The sequence below is a fragment of the Chelmon rostratus genome, chromosome 13 (assembly GCF_017976325.1).
Source record: "Chelmon rostratus isolate fCheRos1 chromosome 13, fCheRos1.pri, whole genome shotgun sequence".
Taxonomy (NCBI): domain Eukaryota; kingdom Metazoa; phylum Chordata; class Actinopteri; order Chaetodontiformes; family Chaetodontidae; genus Chelmon; species Chelmon rostratus.
Window position 1 is genome coordinate 9,480,800 of NC_055670.1, and position 21,263 is coordinate 9,502,062.

General features: G+C 38.6%; 1 protein-coding gene across 1 annotated transcript in view; it reads right to left on the minus strand.

Moving 5' to 3' along the window:
* uxs1 (UDP-glucuronate decarboxylase 1) overlaps positions 1-20,073 on the minus strand; it is a 30,676-nt gene extending 10,603 nt beyond the window's left edge. The window contains exons 1-9 of the mRNA XM_041950829.1: positions 19,280-20,073; positions 17,831-17,858; positions 15,791-15,839; positions 14,485-14,528; positions 13,390-13,450; positions 12,645-12,825; positions 7,224-7,328; positions 6,445-6,504; positions 5,558-5,679 (exon numbers count right to left, since the gene is read on the minus strand). Of these exons, the coding sequence (XP_041806763.1) occupies positions 5,558-5,679; positions 6,445-6,504; positions 7,224-7,328; positions 12,645-12,825; positions 13,390-13,450; positions 14,485-14,528; positions 15,791-15,839; positions 17,831-17,858; positions 19,280-19,370 (741 nt within the window). The 5' untranslated portion in view covers positions 19,371-20,073. The remainder of the gene's footprint in view (positions 1-5,557; positions 5,680-6,444; positions 6,505-7,223; positions 7,329-12,644; positions 12,826-13,389; positions 13,451-14,484; positions 14,529-15,790; positions 15,840-17,830; positions 17,859-19,279) is intronic.
* Positions 20,074-21,263: the final 1,190 nt, after the last annotated feature.

The window sequence follows — 21,263 nt, forward strand, 5'->3', positions numbered from 1 at the left end:
TTCAGTGACTAACTATGTACCTCAAGCTGGAATGTTATGGAATTTTTGATTTAAATGTAATTTAAATTTGGCCTATTATACTGTACATCCCCACCCCTTTTTTGATCGATAGAAGTTGTCCCTACAGACATAGTCGTAGTTTATATAAGGTCATACTTAAAGAGTACATCAATAATTTGTGTCAAATGCTGCCTTACTTACAAGCCATTCCCTACATGGACCATTAAATGTTAAAGTTATATTGTTTGTATGGGAAGCATACAAAGTTATCTGCATTGCGTATGAATGCTAAGAGGAAATTAAATTAACAGGGGACCTTGTCACCAGTCTCTCCTTACACACTCTCCAACAAAGAATAAATACATGAGGCCAACTACATCATGGATGCTCATTCTGATCCCACAGATAGCAAAAAATCTTCCCTTTAAAATGCAGGACCTTCAAAAATCAGCCTCATTGCATCAATCAATACTACTTCACATGGGATTAAGGTCATGTAACATGAATAAAAACATAAAAATTATGTAGAGGTTTCCTTTGAAAATGTGAAACATGAAATTCAATGGACACAATCCGAAAATATATTCAGTACTGTCAAGAGTGAGGACACAATGGGGACACCACGATGAAGAGGTCTCAGAAGGTGAGTGGGTAAGAGCACATGCCCCCCTGTAAATGTATAACATGGTGAGTGCATAGGTATACTTATAAACATACCTGCGTGGGCTGTTTCAGCCTTAAAACACATTACAGTCTACACACCTAACTGAACGGGCACCAGTTTTCTGATTACAGAGAAGAATAAGATGAAAGCAGTATGTTAATAAAAACAGTTTGACTGTGACAAATAAACCGTCTTTAGTAACTATAGTTCTATTGCTTGACACTAATTGTACTGCTTGTCACTACACAGGAATGGGTGGTGTTGTTTGTCATTTTAATCCTGCAAACCTGTGTTACTTACTGTGATACAGAGAACAATGATGAGTACAAAATTTGTCATTTGTGATAAAGCGTAATGCACTATGATGCACAGGGCTGTTGATGGAGCAGCAGGACAGTATAGAATATCTCCAAAGTCAAGGACAGACATGAAGATTGACTCAATAGTTTTATGGCTGGAAGAAGATAGATGTACAAATAGCCTAGCTTGATTTTTAATTTTTGAGACATATGTTGACTATGATATCTTAAATATTAGTCTGCTGTCGAGCCAAATTCAAAAAGATTTCTATGACTCATGGGTGTCATTTAAAGTTTTAATGGCGGGATAGTTGGTATCACAGTATCCTCCGAAAAAAAAAAGGACAGTGAAGTACTGATTGGGAAGAATAATATTATTTATACATAATGTAAACAGCAATGGACCAAGCATGGAGCCCTGTGGCAACCCATTTCTGAAGGCAAAATGGCTTGACTGAGTATCAACAGCAACAACAGTCTGAGTTCTCTCTGTAAGCTAAGAGTGGAACCACCTAATTGTGGTTTCAACTAGACCTATAGTACTCAACATCAGACTCAACAACACTGTGTCTGTTGTGGAATCCTTCAGGTGTATATATATATATATATACACATACATACATACATACATATATATATACATACATACATATATATATACATACATGTATATATATATATATATATATACACATATATATACATATATATACACACTCATACATACATATATATGTGTGTGTATATGCATGTATGCTGTCCTTGTTTTTAGCTGTATGTCTAATCCTGTGTTAGTACATCAAAAGAAATGAAAAGCCAGTGAATTTCCTTCTGTGTTAGTATACATAATAAAGTCAGCAGAAGCTGAGGCAATATGGCTTCCCTCTGCTGGACAGATATGGTAATTGTCTACAGTTGAATCTGCACACATGGATCGATAATATGACCAGATGCTGTTTGATTTGATGCAGGAGGTCTGACCGTGATGAGTTGTTAAGAGATGCTCTAGAGTTCCAAAATGTAGTGGCAATTATGACAGGCAGAGAGAGCTGACAGATAATTATTTAATTTAGTCTTCCTCTGTCTTCATGCTGGTGCAGATGTTTCTCGGTTGCCTAAAGGTTAACCAGTCCTCAGGGGTGCCACTGGATCTAGCCTTGGACCAGGCTTTATCTCTGTTGTGGATGGCATTTGAGAGTTGTGGGGAGAACCAAGGACTGCATATGTTTTTGATTGCACTTCTTATAAGGGGCATGTCTGTCAGAAATAACATTAAAAACTGTATTATACATATATTAAAAGATGATCGTGTATTTTAACAGGCAACCACATTGCCTTAGGGTTATCATATTCTCAGTGTACATTTACACATACATTACTGTGCATGGTACACCTCCTGGTAGACCAATACCCACATGGATAAAAAGAGAAAAAAAATGAAATATTCATATAAACACAATCATGCAAGATGTCAAGGTCATAACCAGGGAACAGGTATTTTTAACGAACAGTTCCAGGAACTGAGGAAATAGCTGAGGGGCCTTTCTTTAGAGCATTCTTGTTTGTGTAAATATGACATGGCAACAAGATAAACTGATTTTATTGTTCTTTGTAATCTATAGCTCTGTGCCAGTGATGTTTCACTGGAAATGTGCAGGGCATTTAAAGTTGTTTGTAGAAAAAAACCCTGACAGTTATTTTTTTGTTATTTCTGTGTTTTCACCGAAGGGTGATTCAAATCACAGTGCATGACAAGAACTTATACAGCCTTATTCAACAAACCAATCACCAAAATAACAGTAAGAAATAGCAGAATAGCCTGTGGTTGTGACACTGGTCTTGAACCCCAGTTAAGTGTCTGTCTCGATGCATCTGTGAGTGCGAGTCAGAGAATGTCACAAAGGTGTGAACAGACTGTCAAGGAAGCTGTTCACCTGCTGAGAAGCATGTTAAAATGCTTGGAATACGTGCCTAACTTGCATGACACAGTGAATGAAAATGTATGAGCGCAACAGCTGTGTCTAACAGGAGTAACACTGGCAAACTAATGAGAAAATATGTGCTGTCAGTCCACTTCTTCCTGACTTAATGTCTTATATTGGCAAGCAGAGATAACTCATTTGTGAGTAAATTAACTTTTTTCCTTAACTGACCAGAACTTTTTAAACGGTGCTGTCTCCACCCAGACCACTCATAATTACCTGTTCTATCAATGAACACTGAACTGGCCCTACATTCCTGCAAGGCCTTTACAGTATGACGTCCTCAAAGTCCTGCCTCCTGTCATTTTGCCATAAAATCAGATACCACTTCCAATGAAATAGAAATTAACAACAGACCAAAGTCCCGTAACAAGCATTTATGAAAATACCAGGGATCTACTTGCTGGTTCATACATATCAAGCTTTGTCTGTCTTACCTGGCTTCTCCCTGAAAACATAACCCATTACTATATTCTCCATTCAGCAACAGCGACACCTGTTGCTCCGGATGTCCTGACATGGATTCAGAAGAAATTCAGACTGCTGACTTTGGAGGGCTTTGGAACTGTTCATAAGAACGTACATATTATTATAACCAAAATGGATTATATTTCAGTTTGGGCACAACAAACTGACCTTGATGTTTTTGTATTTTCTGAAACATGGCTGTTGAACAAAGTAAAAAATGCTCATGTTTGTCTTGATAACTATAGTGTTTTTCAATGCGATCTGTCTACTAATGGAGCTGGCATTACCATTTTTGTTGTTAATCTCTGTTGTTACTTTTGTATACAAAAACTTAATGTCTGGAATTCTTGACTGGAAGTGTTCGTCTGGGGAAAAACAATACTGGAAACGTACTAATTATTGTGCACCCTCTGCACCTGCAAAAGCTGATTAATCTGATTTGATATCCAGCTTTGATAATTCAGAGCTTCTTATCCAGGGTGACATGAACATTAACTGGTAATTCAAAAATCCTCTGCATTGAATTCAATCTCACACAATTCATTTCCTGCTTGACCAGATCCAAGAAAACAGTCTGTTACCCAACAGACCCTATCTTGACCGTAAGTCTGGCAGAGATCTGCAGTGTACTGAGTGAGATACTATCTTCTGTCCAATATACAAATGCTTTCAGTTTCTATAAAAGTGCCAAACTGGGCATTGATAAAATCCTAAAGACACTCATCCCAACACATTGAACTATGTCTTCTAACGGAAATCGAGAAAGGGGCACTCAATCATATGAAACAGCGCTTGAAATATAGCTACATATGCTTGTCTGGCAGAGTACATGATAAAAGTTTAAATGCATCATAACAACTTGCAATTACAAGTCAATTGACACCCAGTTTTCCATGTTTGTAATGTCTGCCTTCTGCCTGAGGAGCACGTAAGACATGCTTTTTCATCCAGTGCATAACTTACACTCATCGGTTTTTAAATGTTAATGAATTTCGATTACGTGACTGGGCAGTAGATGTAACGAGTGATATACTTGTCTCTGTGCACAAGCGACTGACAGTTGGATATTGAAAGCCTACCATTTCCAGGAATTCTCCCAGTAGGTGTGAAAAAAACAATGAACAGCTGAGGAGGAGAAGGAGACGAGGCAGATAAATAAATATCACCTGCCTGGAGGAAAGGCAAGAGATGTCAATCATATCTGATCACCAAAGGCTGGTGTCAATCAAGTCGTAACAGGAAATAATAATCAAAAAGTCTCAACGACATTTGGATGTTGAAGGAAACATGCATGAAATTTCGAAGAGCTTTTATCAGGCCTGAAGTATGTTGTGAATTTTTCTTTATTAAACTCAACCCAGACTGGTGTCATTAACACAAGATTCATTGACACATCTTTACTGATACCAAACTACCCTCTCAAAAACAGCCTCTTCACAGCATATGAATGATATGACTATTTGAGACCTGGTGAAGTAACGGTTAAGGCTACGTTTATGCATCCTAATTTTACTATCCTGATAAAATAAACATATTTACTTATTAATAATATTGTACAGACAATATTATTGTTATCATTTTTAAATAATGTTGTGCACGATTAACACAAACCCAGAGCTTCACTATCGTTTTAGATAACTTCCAGTCTTGAAATTCAGCTCTATTCAACTTCAGAGAGGCTGGATGGCATTTTCAAGATAATCAAGAAATCCTAAAAATTGATCACAAATTTGGTGTAAAATGTCGTGAACTGACTAATAACTTTGAAACAAAGTTGTTTTCTATTATCTTCTATTATATAGAAGCGATCAGTACAGTTGCCAGTTCTTTAAGAACAGGGGTGGAGCAGTGACAGTTTACCAGTGACAAATAAACGTGCTTCAAACCCATGGTCAAAGCAAAGCATCACATGCAGAGCTTTTGTGCAAAAATGGAATTATTCGATTATTTTACAGATTATTTTCTTTATCATATTTCAGTTGTTATGGATTTTGACTAATGGCGACACTTGAGGAACTGTAGGTCTGTCCTGAAGTATTGTGGTTACTCAGGGACTAACATGACCATCAATCAAAAAAACATCACCAGCTCTCTCAAACCTGTTATTTTTTCAAATGCGAACTATAGGTTTATAGTGATGATACCTGTTTCATGTAGGCATAGCACATGGTCTCTGCTACACGTTTCCCCTCATCGTAGCATGCTCGAGGACCAATGGGGTTCACATGCCCCCAGTACTCCTCATTTTGAGGGTGCACCTCCGGATCTGGAACACAAACATTTTTCAGACAGATTTTGACATTTTTAAAAATAACGTTGAACCAGCTGATGTGTCTGACAACCTACGACACGACATCATTAAGCTGCAAAGCAACGACCTGCTACTGTGAGCAAAGACTCTGTTCTGCTCAAGACTGACTGACACAAACTCAGAAAACCAGCTGCGAGTAGCATCATCATCTCTGCCATCTAACAAATACGTCAAATGCCTCATCATAGAGAAGCAGTTCCAGCCACTGCAGAGGTTAGTGTTACCTTCTCAGGTACTGCTCAATCACCAGTGACCCCCCCAAATGAGTATGGATAGTGATTTATCATAAATGCTGCCTCTAAAGCAATAATAACCATGTGTGTTTGACTAGAATGAAGCAAAAGTGATCACAAAGAGATCCAGATGTGGCAGTTGGACTCCTAAAATTATTAAGAAATATAATGTGCTAACGTTGGCCATCGTTGTAAAAGCTTTAGCACATAATTACCTGCTTTTGAAAAAGACAAAAAACTAAAAAGATCGATTCAAAACACATCTTGGGATGTGACTGCTGCATCAGTCTAAGCGTCATTTTACTGAGGGTTGCCTGACGGTTCATAGAGACAAAATTCTGTCCACACATAATGTCACTGCACATCTGTCGAGTATCCAGTTTGAAGAAGTCCATAAAGTTTCACTCACAAGGTAATCGGAAAGCAGAACCAGTTTGATCTGGTTCTGTAAAAACACATTAAGATGAGTGAGAGGCATCTTACTTACCTCCATAAACCTCAGACGTAGAAGCCAGGAGAAGTCTGGCACCCACACGTTTGGCCAGACCTTGGAACAAACAACACAGTGAGAACAGTTCTGAGATCGAACCCTGTCCTTAAACCAGAGCACATACACAGATTAGACAGCACATGTACTACCGCCAAGGTTGCACAAACCGTTTGCCCTTTTAATGAACACACACAGCGATTGCTCTTTTTTGTCTTCCATGGCAATGTAATGAATATAATCTGAGACTATGTCAATATTTCTACAGCTGTTTGACAATACTGACAATGTCCTTTAATTTTGGTTCGTGGAATACAGACTTCATCTGTCACTGACATAAGTAGTAATTCACAAGAGATGTTCTTGTACCCAGACAAAAGAAGAAAGAAATACCGTCGTTCAAAACATGAAGTATTTTGCTGGATATTTGAACTGTAAGCAGTTGAAGGTGAATAATGGTCTTTTAAGTATTGTGGATTTTTTATTCCTCTTTTGTCTGTCTTTTGACATTTTTATCGACTGAATCACAAAGCACTGAAGAAATTTAGACAACTTGAAAAAAAGCTCTTTCACTGTGTTTTGTGATTTATTGACAGATATTATTTTCACATGACATCAGTAATGACAAATGAAAAGTGCTCTACAGTGTCCTTGAGCAAGTTAAGCAAGACGCACATATACTTGTGAAAAGTGTGAATGTGATGGGATTCATGTCAGACTTGGAAGTGCTGTCAAAAATGTGATGACGCAAAATCTTTGTAGTAGCATGCACTACTCACCAAGCATGTTAAGAGTGCCAATAGTGTTTGTCTTGAGTGTTTTGATGGGATTGTACATGTAGTTTGGAGGAGAGGCTGGAGACGCCAGGTGATAGATCTGGTCCACTGTAAAGAGCAAGAGAAACATAAATAATCTCATCTTCAAATGCATCAAAAAGCAAAAACTCATCTTCTGAGTCAGACAATGCACCCAGATTAGGAAAGAAAGGGTCTACACGGTGGCACAGTCACTACTTTATAGTTGTTGAGTGAATTTGAATTCCTGATCACACTGTTCATAATTTGAAAGATCCATATGTGGTTGTTATGCACAGATCGAAGTGACAGTATATCCGCAGGCAACGTGGATAATACGTGGAGTGGGGCAGGACAGGTCATTAATATTAAGATTGTGATTAATAGGAGATGGGTTGCAGATGGGTGAAATAATACATCATTAATGTGAAAAGTTTTTATTACGTTTTTGAGAATCTGAACGTATTTGAAGCTTAATTTTTCATCGCCCCATTGCGAGAGACACGCATTTATGCTTGAGGCACAGCAGCCTAACTTTATGATTATTTATTGATTTGATTGATTATTTATGATTATTTAAATCTTCTTACAAGTCGACAGGATCGGTCAGGATCTAATGTTAATTCATGTTCTGTGTTCTTCTACACATCAGAAAGATCACACACATCGTCCAGGTTCATGCAGGGAAATTGTCTGGAGTAAAGCAGCTGTTCTCCTGTTAAAGTCTGGGCTCTATCAGAGCTGTCTAAAAGAATTTAAGGGCTTAATTCTGTTTCTTCTGTAAAGTTCCCTTAACATGACCAAGTAAATTATAGACAGAAGACAGAAGGGTCATTACATTACTAACGCCTGAACGCACATTGGTGCCAAACTCATAAACTGCAGAATGTGGAAGGGAGAATGATTAGTTTTAGCCACACGTGACTGTGATTGATTGCAGCCTGCAACGTAGCTTGTATTGATAATTTTAAAGTCTTCTGGAAATGGTCTTCCAGAGTGTGACAAAAACCCGGTTTGTCACTATTTTCACTCTGACCCCTTCAATAACCACTCTAGAAAGCCCACCGGACCAGACAAGCCGGTGAATGTCTTCAATTCCTCCTGCCAATCCATCCAGATTCAGTGGCCTCCTTAAGCATATGCGACCAAAAGCCAAACCTTGATTTAATAATTCCACTTAAGTGCTTAGACAAGCCCGCAGGAGGGCAGAAAGAAAGTGGAAGAAATAAATTTCTACAGGTGGCCTATGAGATACTTCAATATAACAGGCACCAAGTTTCAAAAAATACTTTGCAGGTGATTGGATGAACTGTGTCTATTACTCTCTATCAAGGGTTAACTTCAAACTATCAGATCAACGACCATATGACCTAGTAGGACTCTTGCCAAAGCCAGTCGGGAGAAGAGCAAAAACATCTTTTCATGAAGAAAAGCCAAAGTGTCATTCTCTGCTCTTCTTTCAATGAAGAAATACTCTCCAGTTCTGATTTATCTGATGCTATAGCAGCATCTACGCAAACCTCTTTAGGAGACGTACCACAATATTGGGCTGCAGCAACATTGCTGCGTACATGGAAAGGTTTTAAAATTACTTAAAGCAGCCCGTCTGATGATTAAAGTAAAACATTATGGAAAACAAACATTACAAAAATGAAATCACCTGGAAAGCTTGCACTGCTCTACTTCATTTAAAAGGCACTTTGCCTACAGGGACCAGTAGAGGTGGAGGGAAATGTCCATGCAGGTGTGGGTCTTTAAATCAAAGAGTCATTCGCCTGAGTGGCTGGTGGACGATTTACGCGTACATGTGGATTTGAAGGATGTCAAAAATTGTTCCACGCTTCGCTAACATGTGCTACCTTGGCTTAGCCTTGAAAATACTGAACAAAGATCTAATCGTATTGTATGTGTTCAAAGCCATCTCTAAACCATCTCTGAACCATTCTCTAGCACTCCTCAACCCTTTTCCCATTTTCTAAACAGCTCCATTATTGGCCTTTCAGGCTGAATGTCATCACGTATTGAAGGCTTGACCTCGTGATTCATAACACAAAAAAAATTTCACTTTCATTACTTTTTCCATCATCTCTCTCATACATTTCTGTTCAATGCAAAACGTCACTGACGTCATACAATAGCCAGCAGCAGGAAATCTCCCATTGTCTGTTGTCAGTTTACCTTTTTTTTTTGAAGGGACTTACATTCTCAAGATTTACATTATTTCTACGCTGAATGCTGTGGACAGTCAAGGTACGTCATGAGATGGCCAAGCAATTTTCATGAAGTTGTCAAGACTCTTTCCAATTTAATTTTTATTCAATGCACCAAACTACAAAGCCAACAAAAAATTCATCTTCACTTGCTTTAACATTTGTACAATAGCATCACAGATGCCTGGACAGCACTAAAAGCTAAGGGAATTTATGAAATTACAGGGAGGAACATAATCTTTTTTACTGCAACAGATGTTCAATGCACCCTTTGCAGTTGGCTGGTATTATCTGCTCAATCCTCAGCTTTCTTTTATGCTCTGCTATGCCTGCTCTTGGGTTCCGTCTTGAAAAAAAGCTGTTATCACTTGCTGCCATTGCTGTTCATACAGCATTTCAAAAGCCCCATCCCCAACCCTGCACCCACCTGTAGTTTCTGAGTCTAACAGAGCACAACAGGGTGCTTTTGACAGCTGGTATACAGAAAGCAAACAAAGATCAGAAATGGATCAGGCTTTATATGCCCAATATGCATTGATCCAAATACACTTGGATTTGGCCAGGATATTCCCAGCATCATAGGTGCCAGAGCCCACGGGCAATTGTGAGCAACCATCAGGAAGTGTATTGCGAGGTGACCATATCGACGAATATGCTGTTGTTGTCCAGTGAAGATAAATGAAGAAATTGAAACAGTATCAAAGCAGAGGTTCTAACTGTGAACTAAGCCTGGGTCCATTTCTATATTTAACTTTCTGTGCATGAGGATAGACTCCTGTAGATTTTGACCCCTCTGGGGTTACATACAGTGATACACAAGAGGTCACTTTACATGCTCTTGTGAGCTTCTGCTGTCTGATGTTGACAGCTGTAACAAGCTTTAGCATCAAATTTGTAACAACCAGGATAATATATCCCACCCATTAACAACTATACCTTTTAAAAACAGATACTTTTTTATCCCCCAAACCTGTACAGATTGCTGATATTTTGTATGCTATGCCATAGTATTTTGTCTGTTTTGATTTGCCGTGGTAAGGAGGTTTGGGTTGGATTTAGCCTCTCCAGCAAAAATAAAATACAGTAGTTCAAACGCAGTTTTCAACCAACAGCAGCACTTTAACAGTGCAGCACAGTCACAAGTATGCTGAAGTATTCATTCTGATAACATAAGTTTGTTTCTTAAATATGCTGTTTTAATAATAAGGGTTGGGGGTTGGGTGGCAGTTGCACCCTCTACTCAAATACATGCCTGGACCACATGCGGGAGATCCCTGCATTGAACAAGCACAATTTGTGTGGTAATGTTTTGTGTTGCTCATGTCAATTATGGCAATAAGCAGCACAATTCATGTGTGGTGTATTGTATGTGTACTGATGAGAAATAACAAGCCACAGCTGTAAGCAACCTTGTGTGACAGAAGTGGGGTTCACTAGCAATGGCCATAAGTTTCATGAGATGCAACTGCTGTATGCAGAAAGCAATCTGTACATCTGAATTAGCGAAAATAAAATGAACAAGTGTTACGAAATCACTGAGGTGAATGTTCACATTAGCATTGTGGATAAAACATAAAGGTGTCTGACATGCCCTTTGTTTGATCTTGCATTTATGTAAGAAGATTAATGACAGCTTTCAGCAGTAATTTGCAGCATGTATATGGGAAGTTAGAGAAGGGGAAAGCTGATTTCTTCGCCCATATGCGAGGAACTATGTTTCTAATAGTGTTTAACACGCAAGCATGTGCAGGACAAATACGACAGATGGGAAAAGCAACACTGTGACAGCAGCGCGGCACGGTGACGGGACAGATCATCACAGCTAGTGACGCTGGACTCAAAATAATCGAAATCCAAGTCTGAAATTGACTCCAAGGAGCCTCCATAACAACAATATTCCAACAACATACTGTATTAAATATACTGTAGCATATACGGTATACAATATAATGAAATTCAATACAACACCACTACACCCATACAACAATACCAAATCAACATCTCTCCAACACAATCTAAATAAAAATTGAACATTGCAATCTAGACTAAAGTAGGATTTACTGCGGTACTGCTGTATTGAATAGCGCAGTATATCACAGGTGTCTGTTACTGTGTGAACAGTAGTAAACATTTAAATTTTAAAAAAGTTGAGAAATTGTGGCTAAATGTTTCATGGCCTGTGTTCAGTTTATTTGATATCAGTGTTTTTATCCCAACACTGATATCGATTATAGTGCCTGATCTTTTTAAACTAAATTGTTTATTATAATCTTATTTATAATGGAAAGCCTCAAGTCTCAACCCATTCCTGTTCGACTATGTTTCATTGCCCAATGTAACCTCTGAGAGCTGAGAGAAACATGATACTAAGGTTTTCAGTTCATTTTCTAGGATACATGAATATCTACTACTGTGATAGGTAGTAAAACCTGGACAATCTCTACAGTTCTACAGCAGTTTCACTGATGTTATTAGATATTTTTTCAGATGTGTCAAAACAAATATTCACAGGCATCTTTAGCTTTTCCCCAAATGAAATGAAAGCATTTAGTTTTTTTTATTATCAACTTACCGTTGAAAGCTAGCCACCATACTAGGTGTCTGAGACTAACGTGCTGCTAATGCAGAATTATTTTATTTTTATTTTTTTTTAACATTTACTCTTGTCGACTCTCTCGACTCTGGTTACTAGATTAATTACTGAGATACACTACATCTGTTGACTTCATGTTGATTTTTCACAAGTGATTCTTTCTTTCTTCCTGGCATGAAGCTCAATTTGACAGCAAGTCTGAACTTTTATGAATCCAGCTTCTTTGTTACTACACTAAATTTGACAATATGGTCTTGTCTACAGTATCTCATCTATTTCTGATTTGCAATCAGAATCACTGAATTGTTGTCCAATACTGTTTTTACAGTCTCACAATTGCTTCCAGTGAAAACTTCAAATGCCGATAAGTGTCTTCAACCTTTACAGGAATTGGATTTAGCTCGCCGCATAGCAGAATCATGACAGCAGAAGATAAAGGTTGAGCATTTGTCTTTAAAGTAGAAACATAACTAAAATTAACTGAGTCCTCTCCGGCTCCTCGACAATTTAAGCATTTTTAGTTAGCTCTGGCCAAGCTGGTCCTACCTGCGTCCCCATCAGTAAGTAAAAGTCATCACCTCCCACAATTACTCTCTCACTCACCTTCAATATACAGAGGCTCCACCACATCATGATTAATGAGCTCGAAGTTTTCATGGCCAATCCAGTGTTCCACGTTCCTTTTCCTTCCTGTGAAAAAGTTGTCCACCACAGTCACCTCGTGGCCATCCATCATCAGCTTGTCAGTAAGGTGGGAACCCACAAAACCAGCCCCACCAGTAATCTAGTGGAAGAATACACATGCGTGATCACACCAGTAGAAGGTATTCTAGCAACACTTGACCTCCAGAGGATTCATTTCGTAAATTTCTTGGGCGTTTTGTTTAATGTTCACTACTTTGTTCATATAACAAATATAAGAAAGTGTTAAATGTACCATATTGAAAAACAAAGGTCCAGGTCTTATTTCTTTTTAATATTTGGCCACCATTTCTTGCGGTTATGATGACACGAGTGTTCCCAGATCTCAGTCTACAGTCATGCTTGCGGTTCTGTGAGACAGTACTTAGGTACAGAGGTGCTTTGAGCCAAATGCTAATGACAGCATGTGAACATGCCAACATGTCTTGGCATACTAACATTTACTGATTAGCACTAAACAAAAAGTACATCTAAGGCTGATGGAAATGAGATTAGTGTTTGGTCACAAACCAAAGTACCACATAATTGAAAATCTACATATACAGGAGCCCCTGACAAGTGACTCACTCAGGATTCTGGCCCCAGATCAGTTATTGTGATTGTGTTATTGTCTGTTATTGTTTGAAATTGTGTGTTTGTCACATACCAAAATCCTCTTGCGATCCTTTTCTGACAGAAATTTCACTGGTGGGTATTTCTGAGAAAAACTGGGAGAAACAGAAGAAGAACTCCTTAGTGATGAACATCTGGACAACAAACTTGATGAGAAGGAAACAAGACAGAATGACGTCTGTGTGAAAACTATAAATCCAGTTGTTGAATAATAAATGAATGAACCTTCATTGCATTTTTATAATTTCATCACCAGCATTTTTAACTCTGCACCATAAGTGAACTGCTTTGCCTGAGAAACATAAGCAATATGGTGTTTTACTACATCTTTCTTTCCACCTTGATATACAGATTTACTGAACAAAAACTATATTTGAGATTACTTTTGTTTTATCTTCAATTAAAACAAACAAAAATGAGATTTTCTGGACTGATTGATGATTTAGAGATGCTCCCAGATTCCCAGATCTCAGAATTTAGTTTTCTGAGTACAATTTTATCACACCTGATAGAAACACTGGACAAACCCACAACAATAACCTCCAAGTAGTTTCAATGACCAAAATAGCATAAATATAGCTCTGTCTCATTTGCATTCGAGGTGCAGCACTCAACAATGGTTTTTCAGGAGGATCACATGGAGATATAGTATATTCATTTAAAAAGGTCTTGAAATCCTGTCGCACATTACAGGTTTATATAATCTAGAAAGCATGTTGTGGGGGCTCACGTAGACGCAATCATCTAAACACGTGGCTTTATATTTCTGCCTTATTAGCATTCAAGGCATCAGAGGTGACACAAATAATTAACCTCTAAAAGCACATCTCCAACCAGTTGCTGCAATGGAACTGACTTCGTAATGGAAAATCTACTATGCAGAAGTCACATGATCACAAGCACCATGTGACCTCTAATGTTGCAGTATGTTTATTAGTATTACTTTTCAAACATCTGGCAACTAGGGAGGAAACATGTTACTGACGCATGCTTAAAGGCTTATTTTATGTTTTTACGATGGTGTAGCTGCACACTATGTGTTCTACTTTTGCAGGGGTGTTTCACAACACTTTCCTCTAATTGTGAGTGTGTGTGTGTACATTTTTGTGCATCAAAACGGGATACACACCTTTGTTCCAGATCACGAATCTTCTCTCTGAGAGGAGCCACAGCCTAAAGTGAGATGAGAAATGAGAGATACAGTATAGCACAAGTCAATGTGGGCGTGTTGTGGGTGGTATACTTGTTTATCAAATATCAACTTTTTGTCACCCTCTGAGGGCTAGTCTGTGACAAAACTGAATGAAATGCTTTATCAGACATTTCAAGACCTGCAGATCCCCTGTGGAAACCAATGTATGACCCTTTGAGAGCCAAATGAATAGATGTAAGATATCAACATCAACAGAAATCAGTTTAACCTGTTCAGATTAATACTGTACCAATGATATTCAACCCAAAACCATGCTTACAGCACAAATAAAGAATTGTCCTTGTACTTCCTGTATTTCATTTATAATACATTACGAGACTGTACTTAGGCACAGTGGTGCTTTGAACCAACTGCTAATGTCAAATTACAAATCACAAATTGATCTGTTGTTGTATTGATGTTCCACGGCACAGGTTCACAATGACATCTGTTTACATGGAGCAACTTGCTCTTGTTTTCTGTTGTTATCAAATGTCCAGAGCAATACAGCTATCTGCTCCACAATAATAGATTTTCACAAGTCAATATTCAATTGTAACATGACAATTCTATTTCACTGGCAAACAGTTGTGCTTAGAGCTAATAAATAAATGTCTGTGTTTTTATATACGAATGAAAATATACACCTATTTTACTTCAGACTTTTGTTTAAGCTGCCATGTAGCCTTAGTTCATGTCTTGAAAGACATCTCTTTCAATACAGTGGAGCAGTTTTTCAATCTTAAGGTGTTTAAAAAAAATCCCAGTTGTGCTCAGGAGCCTTTACTTTTTACTTTACAAAAGTTTGAGCTTTATGCAACAGCTCGTCACCAGTTACCTTACATATGCTTTGTTAAATGTGCCTCAGCAGTGTGTAAATTGAAATGTATAAAAACATGAGAAGCTGAATTCTGAAGGCCATCTTAAAAATTCAATGTTTTACAAGGAGTGGGGTTGGTCTGGGTTAGGTTACAATTGAAGCAATTCAGGCCAGGCTGCACCAGATTTTATGGGTCCAATCAAAACTCTACGTAAGGCTAAGGCATGTGGAGGTTGCAAATTAAGATAAATCAACAGAATGTCCTCACATACATGTCTTTACAAGGGTGTATTCTGGTAAATGTGTACCAATGTGTTCATGAAAAAGAGAGAAATGCTCGCTGACAACATACAGCTGGCCTCCTTTGACCTGTAAAAGACAACACGTCAAGAGGATTAAAACAGCTTTCTGATTCAAACTCACTTCATCAACTATCTGCTCAATCTTCGTTTCTCCATGTTCTTGTATCGACCTATGATGAGAGAAAGACATAGACATGGAGGAGGGGGGGGGTGAGATAATGGCAGCCACAATCACAAGGCCATAGAAAATAGCTTTTGAGGAGCATGGTTACATAGCAACACAGGGCACACCACCCCTACCCATCTGTCAACAGAGAGAGTATATATGACGATCTTCTATCATGGTATATACAACTGTATATCACAATATCTACATATATGTATTTTAATATTGGCATTTTTATGTTTGCTGTTTGTGACAAAAGACACTAGAATGTGTGTTTTGTCTAAATCAGCAAATTGAACACAAGTCAAAATAGTCATTCATCACAGTAATCCTAAAGTCTCATTGGTTTACTGTAAATAACAGCCTAATACAACCAGGCATCTTAAAGGTGCGATATGTAAGAACTGGCCACGTGTTAAAGTCATACTCCAAACTAAAACAGGGCAGCATGACCAGAGCAATCGCTAAATGCTGCTAACTGTAGATTCTGTTAGCTGGTTAGCTCAATTAGCCATGCAGCTCCCAGTCTCGGCACAGACTGGGAGCTCAGAGCATCGGTGGAGTGTTGGTGTTTATGCCGCTAACACAGGGAATGCTGGTGGGAAGCGGCGCCAGAATAAGCAGAAATGGAGCTTGGCCAGCAGGGAACATATCCGGGCTCAGAAGCCTCCCAGTGAACACGGCCCAACTGGTCGGGGTTGATAAACTTGCTGTGATCTTTGGACACAGCATAATGTTTATTAATTTAATTATTTAAAAAAAAATCAGCTGAATCTATTTACTTATCTGGTTTTGACATGGTATATTTGCTATTTTGTGCCTTGAATAAATAAAGTCAGTGCAGCTGTCATCTCTGAACAGCATTAACACATTTATTAACTCATTACTTTTTTCAACATCTCAACCACACTGTGGCTGTCACAGCTCAGCCATCACTGAGAGACAAGCTGTGTTGTGGTACATAATGTATAGACATGTATGGACAGTCTAATAACAGTTGGCTGCTGACAGTTTAACACAGTGCCTGATCAGGAGTGGGGCTGTGGAAGTCCACAATGAGAAACATAGGGTTGAGTGGAACTATAAAAAGACAAGTATTGAATAATTGAGTGGCAAATTACTTTTAACATTTCATATTTTATGACCAGGCAATATCCATAACAGTATGATCCTGATTTTGCTTGCTGGGAAGCATCATGGAAAAGGGTAACGATGTGTTTTGTGTCACGCACCACACGCTCTTGTCAGGATTGGTTCATTAACACGGTAAAACTGCACGACATCAAGGGGTAAAATGTCTTGTTCTGATAAATATCACATCCATCACGTTCAGTATGAAAACCTCATTAGACACTTCAGTCCTTCCACAGAATATGACTTCACTGAGATGAGTAAAAGTGCCGGTGCTTTGGCACTTCTGAATTCTGGACAAGAGATATTTTGTTTATAGAGGTTGTAAAAGTGGAAATAGTTCAATATGTTTTGCATGTGGAGCCCAGCCCCCTTTTATTCAGTATGTGACAACACTTGTGGGCACTTGGAAAAACGTGTTATATAGACTGTGCTTCTTCTTTTTTTTTGAAAATACATAATCAGCATTTTCCTTTTCATGATTTATGGCGTAACTGTTTTATACAGCAAAAGAGACATTTTTAAGTTCTTCCTACTTCTAGCCATGATTGTGCTGTTTCCATAAAGGTGCAGGACTTAAAGCATATTGTAGTGAAAAACAAGCCCACAGTGACTAAAAACATGACAGGAAAAACAACAGCCACATAATGCTTGGGGTTCTGAGGGTTAAGGATGGTACATTACTTGATAAGCCTTGTGGTACTCATGGTCACATGATTACAGAACACACCAATCTATTGAAGAGCCATCTCATTTAATTTCAGGATGTGCATAGTGTTGTCCAGAGCCATGAGTTTAGTTGTCATGGAACATGGTAAATATTGTCTTTAAAAGCAGAAAGGTAATAGAGAAATACAACTGTACCTCATGTTCGTATATGTTCCCCAGACAGCTGGAAGACAAAAACAGAAAACATGTCACAAAAATGGCAGCATCATGAATTCAAAGTGCCTCTACAATCATCAGTCATTACAGTCTGTCTCACAAAGACAGAGCAACACTACTAAACAGATTCAAGTGAAATTAGTTCCAGCATTTGTCTTATTTTCTTTCTGTTCCTACAACTGTACTGTCTGACAAGTGGGCTCTGAATCACTGAGGTGTCATTGATCAAAATTTCCATGCTCATCCAGTCTTTAAATCTGGTTATTTCCTATTTATTTCCTCTATCCGTCCAAGTTTTTTTTAGTTTAATCTTCACACTAAATACCAAATCAAAGAAAAAGTTAAAGAAAAAAGAAGAAAAGAAGGAAATTGAATCAATAACAAATGGCTGAATCAATGCGGGTTAAATTCTGGTTCAAACATGGTTTTGGGATGGGACTCAATTTTGTCAGCCTTAGTCTTGAATCTGTCTCAAGTCCACTTATATTAGTTCAAAACCCTGACTTGACTTAACTTGGACTTGAGGACTACTGGTCAGCCACACTGCCACAGTTAACATGTGAGTTCAACCTCACAGATATGGTTGCACAATATGAATAAAATGACTAGACACCATGTTCATCCACATCACAATCCTCTAACCAACCACTCTGTTCGGCAAAGCAAAGCAAATTACATCTCAGCCAATACAAGCCTGAAACAAAAATGAAATAAAAAATAATAATTGTTTGACTGTAAGAGTAAGAGAAAAATTAGTTTGCAATTAATTAGCAAGTTCACACTTGTACTTGGTATTTTTGGAAAATGTTTAGTTTGGGAATTTACTTAAATAGAGACAATGTACTTGTGATGTGTCACAGCCATTTTACTTAATGTCTAATAACAGAGCTGCAATCAACATTTAATTTCATTACTGGTTCATCTGTTGATTATTTTATTCAGATGGTTTTTAAAGGGTAAAAGAAAAACACTGAAAATTGTCCATCAAAACTTTCCACATTCAAAAATCTCTTGAAAATATTTTCTGTTCTCACACCAGCAGTCTAAAAACAAAACATATTCAATTTATAGTCTATAATATATATACTCTTTGACCCTGATGGAAACAGGACCCCATGAAAATGACTTCCTCCTGAGCCTGAAAAAAACCTAGCCTAGACCCCATCCTGAAGTACATCTCGTTTAGCTGGGTGTTGATCCCGACTGATTCAGCACTGGTTTAACCAGGATTACTACGTTTCTTCATGTATGCGCAACCGGTCTCCCAAGTCTTGCAAGGCTGCATTGTGGGGGCCCGGACCCCTAACAGTTTGTTGTGACAGTTTCTCTACTCACACGACTTTACAGTTTGGTTGAAAATAAAGTCACAGGAATGACGACAGCTTTAACGGGTAACATACATACAAGTACACATACTGGTGTACTTACAGGCAATGTAGGCGATCAAAGCGAGGGCAAAAAGCAGCTTCATCATTCTTCTGTTTAATCCTGATATCAGCCAGATGACCCGCTTCATCATCCGCTCAATGCAACAGGACCAGGACACAAACGAGGCACACGTTTAAGTCCTGCTATCGCATTTTGAGCCACAATAGTGCATGTCCTAGGTGAAGCTCGGTCTTCCGGGAGTCTTGATATTATTAAGCAAAGCTGCCACTGACTTTACACACCTAATTCATATAAAGATTAACTAGCTCGACAGGACAGGCGAGCTAGCTGCTCCTGCTACGTCAACACCAAGCAGGAGCAGTTTACGTGGCTAGCAGGGTACAAACAGGTAGCGCTGGGTGTCAGGTGGGAAGCTACACTGTAGAGTGTCAGCATTCACAACTACATCTAAACTTATTTATCAGCGCCATTTAACCCCCGACAAAGCAAACAGTTATATTAACTGCAAGACATGGTCGTTTTTTACGTAAACAGACTTCTTGAAGATATGTTTACAACTGCGACAACGCCTAAACAACAATTACCACTGTGAAGCCAAATGCTTAGCCGTTAGCACCACATTAGCAATCAGCTACAGCTAGCAAACAAGCTACTAAACTGACAGCGTATGTCTCATCCGCTGATAACCTATCTGACGCCAAAAACACAACTGACGCGAATCCTGCCTCACATTTATACGTTAACTACCGGTTAAATAAAACAGCCGTTCATTTTAACGGTGCACAAATGCACACAGAGTGTCGGAGTTTGCTCCTCTCAGTTGGGCCGAGGGATGGCAGATGAGCGATTGGTCATTGCTCGATTTAGGAGCCTGACTTCTGCAGCGGCTGTGTGACGTTCATTTGACTTGGCGAGTCTCTAATCACAACACTCGCTTTGTTTTATTTGTGTGTATTTTCTAAGACCGTTGTCATTTGTAGAGTAACAGAAAAGCAGTACATTGCACCATATCTCTATCATTCTTTGTGACTTCGAAGCTGTCGCGTCGCAGACTCATTTATTTTCAACACTGACACAATGGCTCATTCATTCCAGTGCATGAAACTTTCCACAGTGCAGTAACCTAACCTTGTCGAATACCTTCTCGGTTTTACCATTTCAACCGCTGTGACCCGTTTGGCGCTTGACGCTTTTTAATGTGGCGACATGGATGTACATTTACTGAACGTGTACTGTGTGTCCTTATGCTGCAGCTATATTTATAGTGAGACAACCAGAGAGCCCTAGTTACAACTGCAACATAAAGAGACCGTCACTGTTAGAGAACGGGGCTCCACATCAATGAACGTGTTCCAGACCATTCAGAAACAATCAATACAGACAGAATGAAGGGGTTTTCTTTGAAAGCATTTGTAGGTTTTGTAAATAAAAATAAAAATAAAATAAAAATAAGCAATAAATAAATAATCAAATAACAATTAAAAAATTACAAAAATACTGTTTTGTTTAGAAAAACAAATACCCTTCTGTATGCCTCGATACAAGTTAATAAACAACAAACTGCTTCATAAACAGCAAATCGGTTAAAACAGAAAAGAACTGTGATACAGATGTGTGTTATATTTGTTATGTAAATTTGTGGATCAAGCTTTTATCATTAACTGTATGTTCTAGGTGTTAAATGCTCATGTTTAATCTATTGAATATCCAGCCTTTCAATGAAAGCATTCATAAAGCATAAAGCCTGTAAAGCATTTAACCATTTCGAGGCACATGGAGACCGAGTGATTGTGTAACATGCCGGGCAGGCTTGCCCTGCGTGTTCATTTCTAAGCGCACCCCAGAGGGCCTTACATCATGTTTTCTCCTCTGGAAGGGCAGACCAGAAGGCACTTTATCGTGTTTTCTTAGACACTGAGCCACCGAAAAGGGCACTTCACCATCCGTTATCTATGGAGGGTGTCCAAGAGGGCCATGTTTTTTTCAAACAAGGCCACCACGAGTGCTCTGAATGATGATGAAT